The sequence below is a fragment of the Pelobates fuscus genome, chromosome 1, assembly GCF_036172605.1.
Source record: "Pelobates fuscus isolate aPelFus1 chromosome 1, aPelFus1.pri, whole genome shotgun sequence".
Taxonomy (NCBI): domain Eukaryota; kingdom Metazoa; phylum Chordata; class Amphibia; order Anura; family Pelobatidae; genus Pelobates; species Pelobates fuscus.
The window spans coordinates 479,853,703-479,873,473 of NC_086317.1; the positions used below are offsets into that span (position 1 = coordinate 479,853,703).

At 46.7% G+C, this 19,771-nt stretch overlaps 1 protein-coding gene across 1 annotated transcript in view; it reads right to left on the reverse strand.

Moving 5' to 3' along the window:
- Positions 1-19,771, reverse strand: part of LOC134585744 (vomeronasal type-2 receptor 26-like) — a 119,511-nt gene that overhangs the window by 80,133 nt on the left and 19,607 nt on the right. The window contains exon 2 of the mRNA XM_063441210.1: positions 7,231-7,522. Coding sequence (XP_063297280.1) covers positions 7,231-7,522 — 292 coding nt within the window. The remainder of the gene's footprint in view (positions 1-7,230; positions 7,523-19,771) is intronic.

The following is a 19,771-nucleotide window of genomic DNA, read 5'->3' on the forward strand; positions in this document are numbered from 1 at the left end:
ATAATACCAACTTCTTTCGGATCCCACGCGGCTTCCAGTAGTTGCAATATTTCAGCTGCGTACTTAATTTCTTTACCCTCTGAATTCAATAGTCCTCTTTCTTTATACAAAGCTCCGTGGGCATTAGTGGTTAAAAACGCATACTTAGAGTCCGTGTAGATGTTCACTCTTAAACCTTCTGCCAATTGTAACGCTCGTGTTAGTGCAATTAATTCTGCCTTCTGTGCCGATGTTCCTTTTGACAATGGCCGAGCTTCTATCACCTTGTCTATGGTAGTCACTGCATATCCTGCATAGCGAATCCCTTCTTTCACATAACTTCTGCCGTCCGTATAATACTGGACATCAGGGTTCTGGATAGGAAAATCACGAAGGTCCGGTCTACTTGAGAACACTTCATCCATCACCTCCAGGCAATCATGTTGACTCTCAGTAGGTTGTGGCAAAAGGGTAGCTGGATTCAAGGTATTAACAGTCTCTAAATGCACTCTTGGGTTTTCACACAACATAGCTTGATACTTAGTCATGCGGCTATAACTAAACCAATGATTGCCTTTATAGTCTAGCAACGTTTGTACTGCGTGCGGGACTCACACGTAGAGTTCCTGACCCAGAGTGAGCTTATCAGCTTCAGCTACCAACAGGGCGGCGGTAGCTACAGCTCTTAGACAAGGTGGAAGACCACTGGCCACTGCATCCAGTTGTTTGGACATATATGCAACAGGTCTTTGCCATGATCCCAAGTACTGTGTCAATACTCCCACAGCCATTCTTCTTTGCTCGTGTACATATAAGTAGAATGGGCGTGTATGATCAGGTAGACCTAATGCTGGGGCACTCACCAAAGCCTTCTTCACATCTTCAAATGCCTTTTGCTGTTCAGGGGTCCACAGGAAGGGATCGTGTTCTGTACCTTTTATAGCTGCATAAAGAGGTTTCGCCAATATCGCATAACTGGGAATCCATATCCTACAGAAGCCTGCTGCCCCCAAGAATTCCCGCACTTGTCTTCTATTCTTGGGTATTGGTATTTGGCATACAGCTTCTTTTCTCTCTGGCCCCATTATTCTTTGACCTTCAGAGATATGGAATCCCAGATACTTGACAATTGGCTGACACAACTGAGCTTTCTTCCTGGACACCTTGTATCCTGCCTTCCAGAGAATGTGTAGTAGATCATGTGTTGCTTGCTGACATATTTCTCTTGTAACTGCCGCTATCAACAAATCATCTACATATTGCAATAGTACACACTCTCCTGGGATGGACTTGAAATCCAGTAAGTCTTGACTTAAAGCTGATCCAAATAGGGTGGGTGAATTTTTAAACCCTTGGGGCAGTCTTGTCCAAGTCATCTGGCGTTTCGAGCCCGTTACAGCATTTTCCCATTGGAATGCGAAGATACACAGGCTTTCCGCAGCAATTCGAAAGCAAAAGAAGGCATCTTTGAGATCTAAGACAGCGAAATAGGTAGCCCCGCACGGAATTAAAGCAAGCAGGTTATATGGATTGGGCACAACTGGGTGTATACTTACGACCGCATCATTGACTGCTCTCAAGTCCTGCACAGGGCGATACTCATCTGTACCGGGCTTTTGAACAGGCAACAATGGGGTGTTCCAGGGGGAAGTACAGAATTGTAGGATACCATACCGTATGAACTTATCCAAATATGATTGTATATTCTTCTTGGCCTTTTGTGGGATATGATATTGCCTTAAGCTCACTGGATAGACCCCAAGTTTCAGTTCGATTCGAATTGGTGGGATATTGCGAGCAAGTCCTGGTGGGTTGTTCTCTGCCCACACTCCTGGTATATTAAACAAAGATTCATCACTCTTAGGGTTTTGGCTAGTCAACGCTGTATAAAGTTGCCACTCTTCTTCCTTTCGTACAGATATTGTCATTATTTGAACTTGATTATATTGTATATATTATATTGTCATTATTGAACTATTGTCATCCATTGAACTTTAAAGATGTTGTTCCATTTGGTAGAAACGTTATCTGCGCTTGTAGTTTTGACAACAAATCACGTCCTAACAGTTGGACTGGACATTCAGACATATAAAGGAATTCATGTTTTACTACATGGCCTCCCAATGTACAGATTCGACTTTTAAGAACCGGTTTAGCAGCACTCCTTCCAGTTGCTCCTATTACAGTGATAGTTCTTCCGGATGGAGGAGCAACTAGGTCAGTCACCACCGAATGTTCAGCACCAGTATCGATCATGAACGCAGTCCTTTTCCCCCCTATTGATACATCGACCATAGGCTCCGCTCGGCCAAGGGGGATAGAGCCCGGTCGGTATCAATAGTCCTCCATGACCGTGTCAGCCAATCCTACAAAGTCCCTATCTTCTCTATCGCGGGATCTCTGCGCTGCTGGATAATACCTGTCTTCTCTAACACTTCCTCTATTGCTACCATTATTCCCTCCAGGACCTCCTCTACCTCTCGCTCTGCCTCTATAATTACCATATCCTGCCCTAGGTCTGTCTCTCTCATACTGTTCCCTTCGCGGACACTCACTTCTCCAATGCCCTTCTTCCCTACAGTATGCGCACTGATTTCTACTCAGGGGTTCCCCATTCCACTTACTATCGCCTCTATCTGTTCCCCTATATACTTCCTTTTCCCTTCTATCTACGCCTACGATTGCTATCGCTAGCATATCTGCCTTTCTACGCATCTTGCGCTCTTCCTCTTTCTTTGTCTCTGTTTCCCTGTTCATGTACACTTTATTCGCTACCTCCATTAGTTGGGTTATGGACATCCCTACAAACCCTTCTAACTTTTGTAGCTTGCGCTTTATATCTCCTTAGGCTTGGCTGTCAAAGGCAGAGTTAACCATCCGTGAATTCCTTGGTTTATCCTTGTCCTTTCCTCGTTATTAAACAATGTCATAAGCAGTTGCTGGCAATCAGCCCAAGTGGGATTATGTGTCTGGACTATGGAGGTAAACAAATCCGTCATGGCTTGAGGCTTTTCGGTGTATGAGTTGTTATGGGTCTTCCAATTAAATAGATCAGTAGTTGTGAAGGGAACATAAACGAATACTGGATCAGCATATTGTATCTGGCCGTCACCGTTAATGTGTGTCGAGCCAGGTGTCAGTCGAAGTGGCATTTGATAATGTCGGGGTTGTAGGGTACCGGTCAATTGTCGGGTTAGTATGGGGCTTCGTTTAGGAACGTCAGTTAGGGGTTCCGGTCGAGGGGTAGTAAGACAAGGGGATGGGGACGCTTTACTGAGGGGGAGGTCAGTGAGTAAAATATTCCGGGCTAGGAGGAGCCTGACCAGGAACTAGAAATGGCGCCAAATCTGGGTAGGTGGAGTTGACAGAGGTAGGTACTGAGAGGGGAGGGTTTAAAACAAGAGGGCTGGGCTCTGAGCTAGAGGAGGAAGTAAGTGGGGACAACGGGGCAAGGGGAGGAGCGTTTCCAGCAGCACCTCCTCTTCCTCTTCTGGTGGAGGAGGAGTAAGGGGGCGGCATAGGGATCTCAGACTCAGGAGGCGTGTCCAAAATGGGCGTAATTACGGCCTTGGTGGACAAGCGAGTCCTGGCCACCATGAGGCGACATTGTTCCTCGTGGCATACTCGGATCCATTTTGGCGAGTCTTTTACGGCCTGCCTCCAACAATCAATATATGGAAACTGGCCGTAAAGTTCAGGCCTACCTGATACAGCCACGTGTGCACGCTGTACCAGATTAGGATCCAAACTGCCACGTGGCGGCCATGCGGCAACCAAAGTAGGCAATTCCCTACTACACAATGTAATCAAGCGTGCTGGAGACATCTTTACCCCCAAATCACATACTGTATATCCCTTTTTAAAATTCTTTATCATACATCCTAAGGGATCCAAAATCGTCGAATCTGAGGCGCCCATACTTAACAATGGAGCGTCGTTTCCAACAGAAACTATACAAACACTCTACCAACGGTCACACCCATTCCCTCGGCAACAGCACCACGTGGTACAGTTACTAAGTGAAACGCACACAACAAAACACTCAGGGAATTCCCGTACACACACAGCTGTTACACCAGTCACTAAGTAACAAATACAATGCCCTTTGGCGAAACTATACAGTCACCCACGCTATAATTCCCTATATTTGAATTACCCATCTATAACATACCCCAGTAACATCGTCTTTACAAACAGTAGTTACAGTACGGTTAGCATAGGTTAAAGTACAATTTAAAGTCACAGTACAATTAGTAGTGGTTATGGTGTTAAAACATGCAACATAGACGACAATTATTAGTACTTATTTACAGTATCAGTAATTATACATGGTTATGGTACCGTGCGCTATAATACAGTTACACACTATTCCCACTCTCGCTAGACGGCATAGCTCACGCTATCTAGCAAGATATACACGCTACTACAACAATCTTTAACACATTTACAATTCCCAACTAATCTATTGGCCAGTACCTTGATGGACTACCTAAAACTATCTACATACGTTTTGGTTAGCCACACTGCCCAAGCACCACATATAGCGAACTAGAGGGCGGAATTTACAACAGCACCCTTTTAGTCTATTTACTCTATCAAAAATCTAGTGGGTTCCAAATTTACACGCCTTCCCACTTAGCCAAGATAGGTTGAGATTTAGCGGACCGAATTTACACAGACGCCGCTTAGTCTCCCGGTCCCTCCGACCTAGCGAACAAATTGTACACCCTAGAACGCTAGTCTAGACAAGACACCGGTGTCCGGCTAGGGCTATTTACACCAGAACCCCGCCTGACTCCAAACCAAAATTAAACGGGCTTACTAAAGGGCGTTTAATTGAGCGGTGCGCCTTCGCTCCTTCCCTCCACTGGAGGGGGCAGATTCCAAATAACCCCTTATGGGCTTACCGCACAATCGGTATCCAATACCCCTTGTGGGTCCGCCGTCTAAAACAGCGGTCGTCTTACCTCCTCGTTCCTGAACCTGGGTTCACACTCATCGACGAGGGCACCCCAGCACTTACTACGTAGAGGCCGATGATCTCCTGGACAACAGACCAGTGGCGCCGAGACGAAAGGAGGTCCACGCAGAAGTTCAGGGGTGCAGCCGTAGAGAACGTGGGCAAAGATAGACCGTCTCACGCCTCTGCTTCTCAGCTACCGTTGAACGATGAGCTTCCCGGCCAATGCACCAAATGATACCGGAGAAACTGACGGAAGCCAAGCACAGAGAAGTGGACACAGGTTTCTTCAGGAAGGAAGAGATTCTTTATTCAATTCACCGATCGGGACTCAGAGGGACTAATGTCACCAAAAAACAGCAAAGTCTGAGTCCTGATCATACAGTGTAGGTCCCTTATATAGGCATGTAGCTCCTCCCAGAATTAGTTCAACCTACACATACTCTTATCGAATCAACCGAATAGAGACTAAAATCCTGTTTGACCACATGGCTTGCCCAGCACAATGGAGGAGGGTAAATACTCGTATATCCTGTATTCCTACTTATGCTCCTTACACTGTTGATTGTATCTTAGCTACGTGTAACTGACTTAACTGGTACATCAACATATGCAAGTGCACATACCACGTGGCAATCTTGTCCTAGTAAATTTATTTTTACTGAGATTCCACCACACTATGCGCCATTTTAAAGTCATCGTGGTCCGCAGGCATATTCACTGTATCCATGAAAATCTTTAGGGAGCTGTTTTTCGCAGTCGGTGTCTTCTCTGCAGGGCCGGCCTTAGGCCTTTGGGCGCCCTGTGCGAAAAATCTTCACAGCGCCCCTCCTTCCCGTCCCCCCCGTAACCTCCTCCCCCACTCCTCCCCCCCCTTCCCCACTCCTTCCAACCTCCTTCCCCCTTCCCACACACACAAACACATGCAGGCAGTCACACACAGACAGCCACACACAAACACACACACACACAGACATAGAATGTGACGGCAGATAAGAACCATTCGGCCCATCTAGTCTGCCCAGTCAGTAACACATAGGCAGTCACACACACGCACAAACACACAGGCAGACAGCCACACACACACACAGGCAGACAGCCACACACACACAGGCAGACAGTCACACACACACACAGACTGGCAGACAGTCACACACACAGACAGTGACACACACACACACACACACACAGGCAGACAGCCACACACACAGGCAGACAGCCACACACAGTCACACACAGAGGCAGACAGTCACACACACAGTCACACACACACACACACACACACATGCATACAGTCACACACACACACACAGGCAGACAGCCACACACACACAGGCAGACAGCCACACACACACACAGGCAGGCAGACAGTCACACACACACACAGACAGGCAGACAGTCACACACACAGACAGTGACACACACACACACACAGGCAGACAGCCACACACACACACACAGGCAGACAGTCACAGACAGTCACACACAGAGGCAGATAGTCACACGCACAGTCACACACACACACACAGGCAGATAGTCACACACACACACACACACACACACAGACAGTCACACACACAGACAGACAGTCTCACACACACACAGACAGTCACACACACACACACACACACACAGGCAGACAGTCACACCCACAGACACACAGGCAGACAGTCAAACACACAGACACACAAACACACACAAGCAGACAATCACATAGTTACCTCTGTTCCTTGTGGAGGCAGACAGGCAGTGCAGCTCCTGGATTCTGGTTGTTGGGGGAAGCAGGGACTCCTTCCTGCTTCCCCTGCAGCAGTTAGACAGCATTTTTTCTCCGCACACGCTAAGCCCCGCCCCCGCCGCACGCTAAGTTCCGCCCCAGCCGCAAATTATTTTATTTGTTTTATTTTTTTTTTATCCCGGCCATGTGTGAGCTGTGCGGGCGCAGGGCGCCCCCTGCTCCATGGCGCCCTGTGCGGCCGCACAGCTCGCACACCCCTAAGGCCGGCCCTGCTTCTCTGAGTGTGTCAAGTGGGTATGTTGGGGGTTACCTATCATGTGTGATTTGCCCAGATTGCACTGGACTCTGCTGCTAGAACTGGAGAGCTCAGTAAAGCACGTCCATTTAGCTCGTAAGTTGGCCATGCCCCCCCCTTTTAGATGTTTGTACTTTAACTTATTAATAAAATATCGGTTATATTAATTTTTATATTAATTTTCTTGATTTGAGTGCCTAACTTGAATTTTATATTTGCTTTCTAATATGTTTTCTTTAGAAGGGATTTTCAACTCACCTGTGCATAGCCATACACACTCAATATCTGTGCTATTGGTACAGTCGTGGATGAAAAGTGGTCGCCAATAAGTCCTGCCAGCTTCCCACCTTCCACACAGGAATAATTAGGGACAGTCTTCCTTGGTCCAGATAAAATTTGCCAAACACTTTTTACAGCCTTACTTGTATCTAAACATGAATCAAAAATGTGAAATCCAAGTGTAATATTTGGAAGCCAGTCTGGATTATTGTTAATCATTTCAATGGCAAAAATAAAATTCAGAATATTCACATAATTACGTTGGAAGGGTCTGTGGTAGAAAAATTCATTTTGTAACGGTTTTAAAATATATGACCTATTCTAATTTTCAGCAAATTTACATTTCATTGTATGACTTTTCTAAATAAATTAGCTCAAGAGTTATTCTAAATTCTGATTACTTTACCTTAATAAAACACTAAAATGGTTATTCAATCTGAATCGCCCTGTAACAAACGAGGCAAAGCATCTTGGAAAAGCACCAAGTCCACATCTAACAAAATTCCTGTAAGTGTAGAGTAGTCAGGTAGTTCCCAGCAGTTAGCATTTCCCTACAACACAAGTCGAGGCTGCGAGTTGAGGGTAAGAAGTCTGGTTTATTGAATGGCAAGGCATTGCTTAAATACACATTTTCAGGCCAGAGGCACACTCCTCTGGACCTGATGATACACAGGGTGACAAGCGACAACAACCAATGGTGACAAAGTGCGTCTTTTTAAACCCTCTCCTCTATCCTGGAGATAATTAGCTTCAATGGTTACCATAACTTAATTATCTGCAGGTACAGGCAATATTCTTATTTTTACAAGTACATGAAAATTACATAAACATCTATAACTCATACAACATATTCTTTAATTTGTACATTCAACATATCCCTAAGCGCATACGATATCCGAAAACACTCAGATTTCACAAATGGAGTGGAAATACCATGGGGGTAAAAATTGTCTCTAGGGCTGTTTGGCAAACTATCAGCCCAGAGATCCTCTTCCATAGTGTCCTGCATGGGGTCGGTATAGCCTTCATAGTCCCAAAGTACAGAACGGTACGGCGCATACGATATCCGAAAACACTCAGATCTCACAAATGGAGTGGAAATACCATGGGGATAAAAATTGTCTCTAGGGCTGTTCGGCAAACTATCAGCCCAGAGATCCTCTTCCATAGTGTCCTGCATGGGGTCGGTATAGCCTTCATAGTCCCAAAGTACAGAACGGTACGGCGTTCAGTGTATTATGCACGAACGGACGGGGCATGGGGCATTCCTGCAGGGTTCGTATAAAAGAGTGTCCGAGAATAGTACTAGACGTTCCACGACCAGGTCCTGCTGGGGTTCGGCGGTTAAAGATGGACGCCACCACGTGTTCGTGCATACGAACCACGACCACTCCGTTGACTGCCAATAAGGCTGCGGTTAACCAGGTAGGGTGGTCGATCATACAGTAGTTTATTTGGTATTATAAAGGTGAACAAGGTTAATTGGCGGCACATGCCAAGAGCCGGGTGGTCGGTCACTCGTACATACGAATGACCTGGGAAAGTTGTTCGATAGGTTTAGCAGTTTTAGCAATAACGTAACTAAAGGTACCAGACAGAGGGAACTAACAAGTACAATAGTCCAGATTTTGTGATTCAGGTTACAAGTGACCGCGCGTGTTTTGTCCACAACTCATCAGAGGGGAGAAGCACTGTATAAGAAGACAATTGACCATGCAGTAATACCTTTTCTGCACATTCTATACACATCATTCATGCTTGTTTCACTATCAACAAGCATTTTAGATGTGGGACTGACCACTGGTGTTTTGCTTTTTGTTTGGTAACTATAATCCAGGCATCAATTCATACCATATGATTATGGCTATCCTGTATCACTGCAAAATTGCCTTTTGCAGATAGCATTTAGTGGAGGACACTGAAAACTTTTGTACAGTGCCTCCTTATTTATTACGACCATGCTGAGTTACATCTAATTTATTTTGAGGCATTATTATACAGCAGTGGAGGTTTAACCCTTTGAGCGACTACCTGCATTCTTTGTTATCTCTTGTCTTGAGCTTTACACTAGACTGTTGCTCTTGCAAACCTATACTGTAGCCACAATCCAAGTGTTAACTTTTGCTACTTTTGTATCAACTTTCACTACAGGGATATGTGTTACAATTAGCTCCACACTTTGTGTGGAGTCCATAGGTATTAGCTTACACCCAGTACTTTTACCCACTAGGCATATCATATTTTTCAGACTTTGGTATGTGTATACATTGTTCACATTATCAATTTTCCAGCCTTGTGTAATATATTTGGAATTTTTCAGTATCAACTCACCCCTGGGTACCTATTTATCTATTTTAACTATACTATTAAAGGTTATATTTTAATTTCATTAGGGCACTCAGCTCTTTTCTCTTCTTTTTTTTACTACATTGGTAGTTTGCTATGGGTTAACCCCTATATGAGTGCATTTCCTGAGCTTCCATTATTCCACTATTTTTGCTCTTCTAGCCCTACTTATCCACACACCCAACGATTAGAGAGGGGGGCATTAAACTAACATCTGTAATATAAATAAAAAAATATATACCAACCATCAAAAGTCTTCTTTCTTTTAAATCTTCTATTCTTCAGTCACAGGAAAAGGCCAAATTAAAATGAATCATATGCAATGCAATTATTGGTAATAACAAAAAACAACTGATTTAATGGCCCCCCTCACTATTATCCGCTTAAGGGGCTAGGTCACCATCTTACAGATCTTTCACCATGTTGGAAACTACAACTTCTACATTTGTGGCTGCCTGCTCTCCAAACCAAAATTACACAATTGTATAAATCGCCTTCAGAATATTATCTGTTGTTTTTTCTCATCCATAACTTAAAATGGAGAAGGGTGTGTACATAGACCTGCTGCCCAAAAGATCCACTTCCAAAGTCTCTGTTGCTAGTGTTGAACTTCCAGTGAAAGTATCCAACAATACTTGGAATTCATAAGAGTGTTAACTAGGAATGATGCAAAAAGTGGACTTAAAGGAATGTGGAACTGAGATGCCAGGACACCCATCAGTTACATGAAGGGCTACTCTTCTATAATGCAAAAGAATGCCAATAAGCAGGGGCGGTGCAAGGATTTTTGCCGCCCTAGGCAAAAGTAAAGTTTGCCGCTCCCCCCCAGGTGACATCACAATGCCCCACCCATATGATTTGCCATGTTAACTAACGCCAGTGCTGCAGTGACGCCGTGTTTACATTAAAAGGCCTGCAGGGACAGGCTATAGACACCAGAATCACTACATTAAGCTGAACTGGTTCTGGGGACTATAGTGTTTCTTTAATGTCAGGTAAATTAGAGATTAGTGCCACGAATAATATATTAGATTGCCTACTTACAACCAGATGAGGATGATAATGGGCTCTAGCTGCAATCTGGTTCCACTGGTCTGGTGTAGAACAGGCTCTCTGGAGGCTGTTTGTAACTGTGGTCACAAAAATCAATGTTCTGCGAGAACGGGAAGCAGCTCCATTTGTTGGGGGCCTTTACACAGCTCAAGGTCTGGGTCCCGGGTTCCACCTTCATGTTCCATCAATGAGTTTGTTCAGAGGGGTTGGAGTGTGTAGTAGGGGATGTCCTGATATGTGTGTAAGGAATGCATTGTGTGAATCTGTGTTTGTATGTGTAAGGGCTGCAAGGTGTGTTTCTATGTATGTACGGGATGCAGTGTGTGCGTCTGTAAGGAGTGCATTGAGTGTGTGTAAGGAATGCATTGTGTGTTTCTGTGTGTGTAAGGGATGCATTGTGTGTAAGGGTTGCATTGCTTGTGTGTGTCTGTGTGTGTAATGCATTGTGTGTGTAATGCATTGTGTGTTTTTCTGTGTGCAAGGGGTGCATTGTCTTTGTGTGTAAAGGGTGCATTGTGTATGATTGTGTGTGTGTGTGTGTGTGATGGATGTCAATCTCTCCCCCCTCCTTTGTCACTCTCTTCTCCCCATCTCCCTCCCTTGTCACTCTCGTCTCCCCCCTCCCTTGTCACTCTCTTCTCCCGCCTCCCTTGTCCTTCTCTTCTCCCCCCGTTGTGACTCTCTTCTCCCCTTAACCTCCCCCTCCCCACTCTCATTCCCCCTCCCTCCCTGTCAATTCCCCTCCCTGACAATTTCTTTCTTCCCCCCTCCCTGTCAATTTCTTTCTCCCCCATCCCTGTCAATTTCTTTCTCCCCCCCTGGTCAATTTCTTCCCCCCTCCCTGTCAATTTCTTCCCCCCCTCCCTGTCAATTTCTTTCTCCCCCCCCGGTCAATTTCTTTCTCCCCCCCGTCAATTTCTTTCTCCCCCCTCCCTGTCAATTTCTTTCTCCCCCTCGTCAATTTCTTTCTCCCCCTCTCCTTGTCAATTTCTTTCTCCCCCCTCCCTGTCAATTTCTTTCTTCCCCCCCTCCATGTCAATGTCTTTCTCCCCCCTCCCTGTCAATTTCTTTCTCCCCCCTCCCTGTCAATTTCTTCCCCCCTGTCAATTTCTTTCCCCCCCCTCCCTGTCAATTCCCCCCTGTCAATTTCTTTCTCCCCCTCCCCTGTCAATTTCTTTCTCCCCCCTCCCTGTCAATTTCTTTCTCACCCCTCCCTGTCAATTTCTTTCTCCCCCCTCCCTGTCAATTTCTTTCTCCCCCTCCCCTGTCAATTTTTTTCTCCCCCTCCCCTGTCAATTTCTTTCTCCCCCTCCCCTGTCAATTTCTTTCTCCCCCTCCCCTGTCAATTTTTTTCTCCCCCTTCCCTGTCAATTTCTTTCTCCCCCTCCCCTGTCAATTTCTTTCTCCCCCCTCCCTGTCAATTTCTTTCCCTCCCTCCCCTGTCAATTTATCTCTGCCCCCCGTCAGTTTCTTTCTCCCCCCTGTCAATTTCTTTCCCCCCCTCCCTGTCAATTTTTTTCTCCCCCTCACTGTCAATTTCTCCCCCCTCACTGTCAATTTCTCCCCCCTGACAATTTATTTCCCCACCCTCCCTGTCAATTTATTTCTCCCCACCTCTATCAATTTAATTCTCCCCCTCCCTGTCAATTTATTTCTCCCCCCTCCCCTACCTCTGTTGTAGCATGGCCGAGCTCTGCATGGTCCGCTGGTACAGGGAGCTTTTCTTTCCTGTACCCAGCCTGTTACGATTGCCTCCGGTCTAGCAGGAGGTTGGATCGCTTGGATGCCCTGGTTCCCGAAGTCAGAGAGTCGAACGAGGTTCCAATCAGTAGAAACCTGTAAATGTAGAATATCCCACTAGCTATAGTGTAGCGGAGAGGCAGTATAATCCACAAGATCTCCGCTGGTAGACAGGAACACAGGCAATAATCAGCATAGGCAGGTACAGCATACAATATTCCAGGTAGCGTAATAAGAATCCTTCCCTCCCAAGAACTAGACGAGACATAGGCTGGGAGTCAACTGAGTGCTTTATTCCAAGTTCCAGCATTTATGCAGGTCCCCATGCAAGGGGTTTCCATAATGACATAGCAGGGGCATTCCCCACATTTCTCCCATCATACATTGCATTTCTCCCATCAGGCACTGCTGGATGAGAGGGATACTCCCACTGGAATATACCGTTAAGTGGATTATCCCCTCGTGCAGCAGAACCGACAATTTACATTTAAAATCCATAACTTGGATAATATTCGGTATATTAACATGGTTGGACGTTCGGTAGATAGCTGGGATCTGAGCGCACATTTCGTGAAAGTACCGCTCTGATCCCAGCTTAAATAACCGAACGCCGCACGAAATACATAGTATACTTATACTTGCTTCAAACTACCGATTGAGCTTAGGAGACCACATTACCGAAAGACCGGGGCTCCCGAAAGGCTTGGAAGTCCAGCGGTATTCGTGCCATCGAGTAGCCGATTTTAGTTCCAGGCGCTCGATGACCAAATACCGCCGGACGAACAAAGGATCCAAAATGGCCGACCGCCGCATGGTCGGTAGTCCAACGACGGCCACCCTGAATCCTCTTAAATACCGATTGCAACATTGTTGCAATCCTTAATGGGGGCCACACGACCTCCTGTGTGTGGTCTCCATTCGGTAGTCGGTTCGTTTCACGAATGGTGTTGAAATTCACCGTTCGTGAAACGATTACCTGAAGGCTGGCGGTTCCCCTGAACCATAATACACATAATGCATACACGCTTGGTTCTTTTAACCCCTTAAGGACACATGACGTGTGTGACATGTCATGATTCCATTTTATTCCAGAAGTTTGGTCCTTAAGGGGTTAAAGGGGTATACACATACATTAACAGTGGTTATACATACAGGACTATATATAGTGGCTGTATTTGCCACATATAGTAAAGCTAGGATGCCTGGATCTCTACAACACGAGTGGAGGCTGCGAGTTGAGGGTAAAACGAACTGTCTTTAATGGCACACAAACATGGCAATTTATGCAAGTCCCCAGGTCCAGGGACAGCCCCCTATGGACCTGATGGGATACAGGTACAGTACAAAGATTCAACCAATCACAATACAATGTATCATTCAAACTAGTTCCCGCCCAGCTTGAAGATAATGAGGCCAATTGTTATACAATCTAATTATCTCCAAGCGCCCAAAAGACCATGCTTCATTGTGTCCCAGAAAACAGCATACAAATATGTAACTTAGGCATTTTAGAGAGAATATAGTTCATTCCACGAATCGTTCGGTAGCTCAGATCTGGGTGCATCAAGTATACGAATTGCGCCCAGATCCCACGAACAGAACGGGAGGTTTCTGCCATAGAAAGTATTGTTCGGCAGTTTGATTGTAAACCCCCGATGGCGGCCATGTTTTTAGGTCCGTCAATGGACAGCGGGACCTCGACTCCGTACTTATGGAGCGGAGGTCGGGTACATAGTCACATGAATACCCGCTATCAGTCTGGTTGTCCCGGCCGTTCGGGATACGAACGGAGACCACCCAGAAGGGGTACTTAACCTGCGGTTAGCCGCAAGATGAACTTTCTAATCGATGCCACACGCCAGAACGTAGGTGGTCCCCCATTAGTGAGTCTTTCGGTAGTTCCCCTTCGGGGAATTGTATACGATTGGGGTGTCCCCCGGGACGTCAATTAGTTCGTGTTTAACCGCAGACCGCAACGCCTTGTGCGGTTAATGAGCAGCACACTCCGCTCGCCGGGTGGTCGGCCTTTCGGTACTTCGAGGGGCGATGAGGTTAAGTGGCGGCACATGCCAAAGGATGGGTGGTCCATCGTTCGTACCAACAAATGAGACGTTATAACAGTTTGTGTAATCCGTTCGTATGGACTGAATGCCGGAAAAATAGGGTTTTAGTGAAAAGAGGCAGAGTGTCACAATAAGTCCTTGTAACACAGCCGTACTCAGTGTGCACTTCCTGTTAGTCGGGCCGGGTACAGGAGACAGGTGCTCCCTGTACCCGCAGACCATACAGGGCTCAGCCAGGCTACAGTGAGGGAGTGACAGGAGGGAGCGCTGAGCACTTCCCTACTGTCAGCCCCTCTCCTCATGCTGTGCCCGGGCGGTGCGCCCTCATGGACGCACCAACCCGGGCAAAGCTGCAGCCGCCTGAGGCTCTCTACAGATCACTCGGGCAACTGCAGCATGAGGGGGGGCGGTGCTCCTTGCGGCTGCCTAGTCCGCCTAACAGGTAGCACCGGCCCTGCCAATAAGACATGATTTTATTGGCCTTCACGGTGGAGTTACATGCCCAGAATGAGCTGGAGACTTCTTGGGCTACTGTTGACTGTCCAATCTGCTTCTGTCAATTATTGCCACTGTATCTAGCCTCTTCCCTACCTGTGCCTGCAGGAGCTAGTAGGAGTTGAATCTGCTGAAGCAATGGCAGTAGAGCTCCTGTTGCCTGACATACATAATGCTTTTTTCTCATTAACATAGGCTTGCGATGTATTTGGAGGGGCTAGTTCATCCCAAAAATTGTAAAATAACCCAAAGCTTTCCTCCTGCTCCCTTCCTTTCCATACAGTTATCACTTTGAAAAACACCTATTTCCCACACTCTTAAATTGATTCTAAACTCCATTTTTACTCTGTTATGCCATGTTCTCATCTGACTTATATTCAAGCTTTTTATAAACTAGTCTAAAATCAACCCATGCAGTGCTGCAGAAAAGGCAATACCTCCAACAAGAGCCGGCAATGATGATAATTTGGTAGAGCATTTATTTGCTTTGCCTCAATAGTTTATGGCACAGAAAACTGGAAACTACTTTGGCAGTGGATAGTGGAAATCTCTTCACTCTGTTAGTTCCTTTTTTGGTTGCCTGTAAGGACTATGGGATAGCACTGGCAATGTCGTTGGTAATGTATCTAGTGGTTTCATTGCTGTTACCTTGCTACTATTATAAAACATAACAAGAAACTAGAGCTAAGAGAAACTGAAGTACCACTGCCAGTAGTAGTGGCAGCAATGGAAGTAGAGCCGAAGATTCAGGGAGGGGATTTAGAAAACAAAATCCATGTACATGAAGAAGGCTGCTTTGTGATCTGACTCCCAACCCCAACATGTCATGATCTGCTCTGGTCTGTTCTGATGTCTGGACTTGGCTTCTGGTATCCAGTACTCTTTTTACTATCCCTGCTTAGTTTTTCTTGGTTTTTGGTTTTCTATTCTATGTCTGGTTTTCTTTATGCTGGTATTTCTGGGTTCATTCCTATAGTCCGTCCCTGGATTTCCCAGTCTCCAGGTTTCCTTTAAATGTTTGTTTTATGTGGCCACACCCATTTGTTTCCATCTTTCATTATGTTTCAGTGTTCCTGCAGGCATCTGCTCACTGCTTCTGTCCTTTCTTGCAGGTAAGTGCTATATATGTGTTCTGAATCTGTGGTTATTTTAGCATACATTAGGCAGTGTAGGACCTGACAGATATGGGGTACATTGGCGTTGTTGGCAGGCTTATGCAATGTATGATCATATAGTGTGACTAAATCCCCATGATTTTCATGTGTAGTACTTAGTTATATCTCCTCTTGTTTTGCCTATTGTAACGGCTACCCAGATAGAGAGAGGGTTTCTGCCGTTGAAGACGTCCTTTTTCCCTGCAAGCTGCTGTGGAGAAGTAGGCTGCTGTAATCCCATCCACGATATCCAGAGCGAGAATCAGGTTCAGCTGCAACAGGAACAGAATAACCTTCCCAAATAATCCCCTTTCAAGAACGAGACGAGGCTACGTTATGAAGGGTCAAGATGAACTGAGGACTGGGACACCCAGCCTGCTTTTTATTAGAAAAGGGTACACACAGGACACTCCCAGGGGGAGGATAAAAACAACCAATTATGCACAGGGTAACACCCCCACGTCTCCTCCCCTCAGATAACCACATAACACAATTAGAACATACAATATTTTACCCCAGTTCTGGATGTACCCCAAAAACAGGGGGTACACCTTTAAATCCGGCACCGCTTGAGAGATCTTCGTTAGGGGAACACTCTGTCCAAAAATCAGCCCGATTGGATGAACGGTTCGGGAGTTACGGAGTTTCAAAGTTTTGACCGACCGCACAGACCAACTAGCCGAAAATAGTTCCATGAGTTTTGGCCTTGCGGTCGGTCTCTGTTCGCACGGTAAAACGGTATGAAAATCTTGTCATCCATCCGAATCGCGGGGTTCGCTGAAATCCCCATAGATGACTGAGTGTAACTACCGAATGGTGGAGTGTTCGGTAGTTTCTGTGCGAACTTATGGAGGTCTGGACTACTCAGCGGTGTTCGCCTGTTTGCGTATCCGTTTTTAGTTCCATGCGGTTACAGGCAAACACCGCTGTTCGTACACAAGATGGCCGCGAACACGTGTAAAGTCCCGAAATGGCGGCCACCTATATTTCACATACGGACTTCGCACGAAATCAGGCGAACAGAGGCATTAAACGAACAAAAGACTAAGTTGGAAGGATCTGTTACACTGCTCCCCTTTTGTGGAACACTCCGGCAGACCCGGATTGATCCTTTTCGGGTCAACTTGGGGCTGTCCGGTCCCTTGTTAGGGTAATAGTTCTGTTTGTCTGGACAGACCATCGGCATTCCCGTTAAACCTGCCCGGGCGGTATTGAATGGAGAAGTTGTAGGGTTGCAGTGCTAGGCTCCATCTCAACAAGCGTCCATTATCTCCAGCTACTCTGTTTAACCACACCAGGGGGTTATGGTCGGTGATTAGTGTAAATTCCTGTCCGTACAAATATGGGGTGAGTTTCTTTAATGCCCAGACCAGGGCTAAGCATTCCTTTTCCACTGCCGCGTAGCTCACTTCTCTAGGTAACAGTTTCCTACTGAGATACGCGACAGGGTGCTCGCCTCCATCTTCTCCGACCTGGCTTAGAACTGCCCCCAGTCCATACATGGATGCATCTGTATGAACGACAAATCTTTTGTTAGGGACGGGGGCAGACAGGACAGGTGCATGAATCAGAGCATTCTTTAGGGCCTGAAAGGCTGTTTCACAGGCGGGAGACCACAGGACTATCCTAGGCAAGTTCTTTTTGGTTAGGTCTGTTAAGGGTTTTGCGATGGTACTATAGTCAGGGACAAACCTCCTATAATATCCTGCGGTCCCCAAAAATGCTAATACTTGAGTTTTGGTGTGGGGTGTGGGCCAGTTAGCTACAGCTTCAATTTTAGCGGGTTCTGGGCGCTGCTTCCCACATCCCACTCGATGTCCCAGGTACTGGACTTCTGCCATGCCGAAGTTACACTTTTCTGGTTTCAGAGTCAAGCCTGCGGCCCGAATCTGATCCAGTACGGCCTCTACATGCCTTAAGTGCTCTCCCCAGGTTTCGCTATAAATCGCAATGTCATCCAGGTACGCGCAGGCGAAATCCTGGAAGCCATCAAGGAGGCGGTCCACTAAGCGCTGAAATGTAGCCGGGGCGTTTTTCATCCCAAATGGCATGACCTTAAATTGGTACAAGCCAAATGGGGTGACAAAGGCCGACTTAGGGATAGCCTCCTTGGCCAGGGGAATCTGCCAATACCCTTTACACAAATCGATGGTGGTCAGATAACGTCCCCTGGCAATACGATCTAATAGCTCGTCTACTCGGGGCATGGGATATGCGTCTGTCAGGGTTTTGTCATTGAGACGTCGATAATCGACACAGAACCGGGTAGTCCCATCCTTTTTGGGGACTAGGACCACCGGTGAGGCCCACGGGCTGTCAGATGGCTCTATCACTCCTAGTCTTAGCATCTCCTGGATTTCCTTCCTCATCTCATCTTTTACTGCCTCAGGGATCCTATAGGGAGTTTGCCGGAGAGGAGTTTGACCTGGGGTCTCTACATAGTGAGTTGCTAAGGGGGTGTATCCGGGCTCTTGGGAAAACGTCAACCTCTTTTCAGTCAGCAGTTGTCGGATCTGTCCCTTTTCAGCGGGGGTTAACCGCTCCCCTAGCTGTATGGTATTGAGCAGGGTCTTAGGTTCCGAGTTAGCTAAAAGGTCGGGTATGGGTAAGCTGTCAGGGTCTTCAGTGGCTGGTATACATATGGCTGCTATATCCTCGGGCCTTTCTTGATATTCTTTTAATAAATTTACGTGAAAGGACTTCCGAATCCTTTCATCTTTGCTGCTGGCAATTACATAGGTGGTGTCACATACCTGTGCTACCACTTTGTAAGGGCCCTGCCAGGAGGTCTGGAGCTTATTCCCTTTGACAGGTCTAAGCACCAGCACCTTCTGGCCCACTTGGAACGTTCGCTGGCGGGCGCCCTGATCGTACCAACGTTTCTGCCGTCCCTGGGCCGCATGGAGATGGTCCCGTGCCATCCGGGCTAACTGTTCCATACGGTCCCGCATTTCTAGCACATATGGCACGATGGGGACACCCTCATGTTCTGTCTCTCCCTCCCAGTGCTCTCGGATGAGGTCGAGAGGGCCTCGTACTCTCCGGCCATAGAGCAGTTCAAAGGGAGAGAACCCTGTGGATTCCTGTGGCACCTCCCGATAAGCGAACAGGAGGTGCGGCAAGAATCGTTCCCAATCTTTGTATTCCGCTGTAAAGGTCCGTAGTAATTGCTTTAGGGTACCGTTAAAACGTTCACAGAGACCGTTAGTCTGAGGGTGGTACGGGGAACTAAGTAGGGGTTTAATACTACAAACCTTCCATAGCTGCTGGGTTAGGTCTGCGGTAAACTGGGTCCCTCTATCGGACAAGATTTCCTGAGGAAATCCCACTCGGGTGAATATCCCGACTAGAGCACTGGCGACAGTGTCAGCCTGGATATTCGTCAGAGCGACAGCTTCCGGGTAGCGAGTAGCATAGTCCACTACGGTAAGGATGTATTTCTTACCAGAGGGACTGGGGTTAGGTAGGGGTCCCACTAGGTCGACTGCCACCCTGCTAAATGGTTCCTCGATCACAGGCATAGGTAACAGTCGAGCTTTAGGGTGATCTCCTCTCTTCCCTACCCGTTGGCATACGTCACAAGTGCTGCAGTAACGTCGTACATCCTTTGAGATCCCCGGCCAAAAGAAGGTCTGGGTGATCCGGAAGGTGGTACGGTTACCCCCTAGA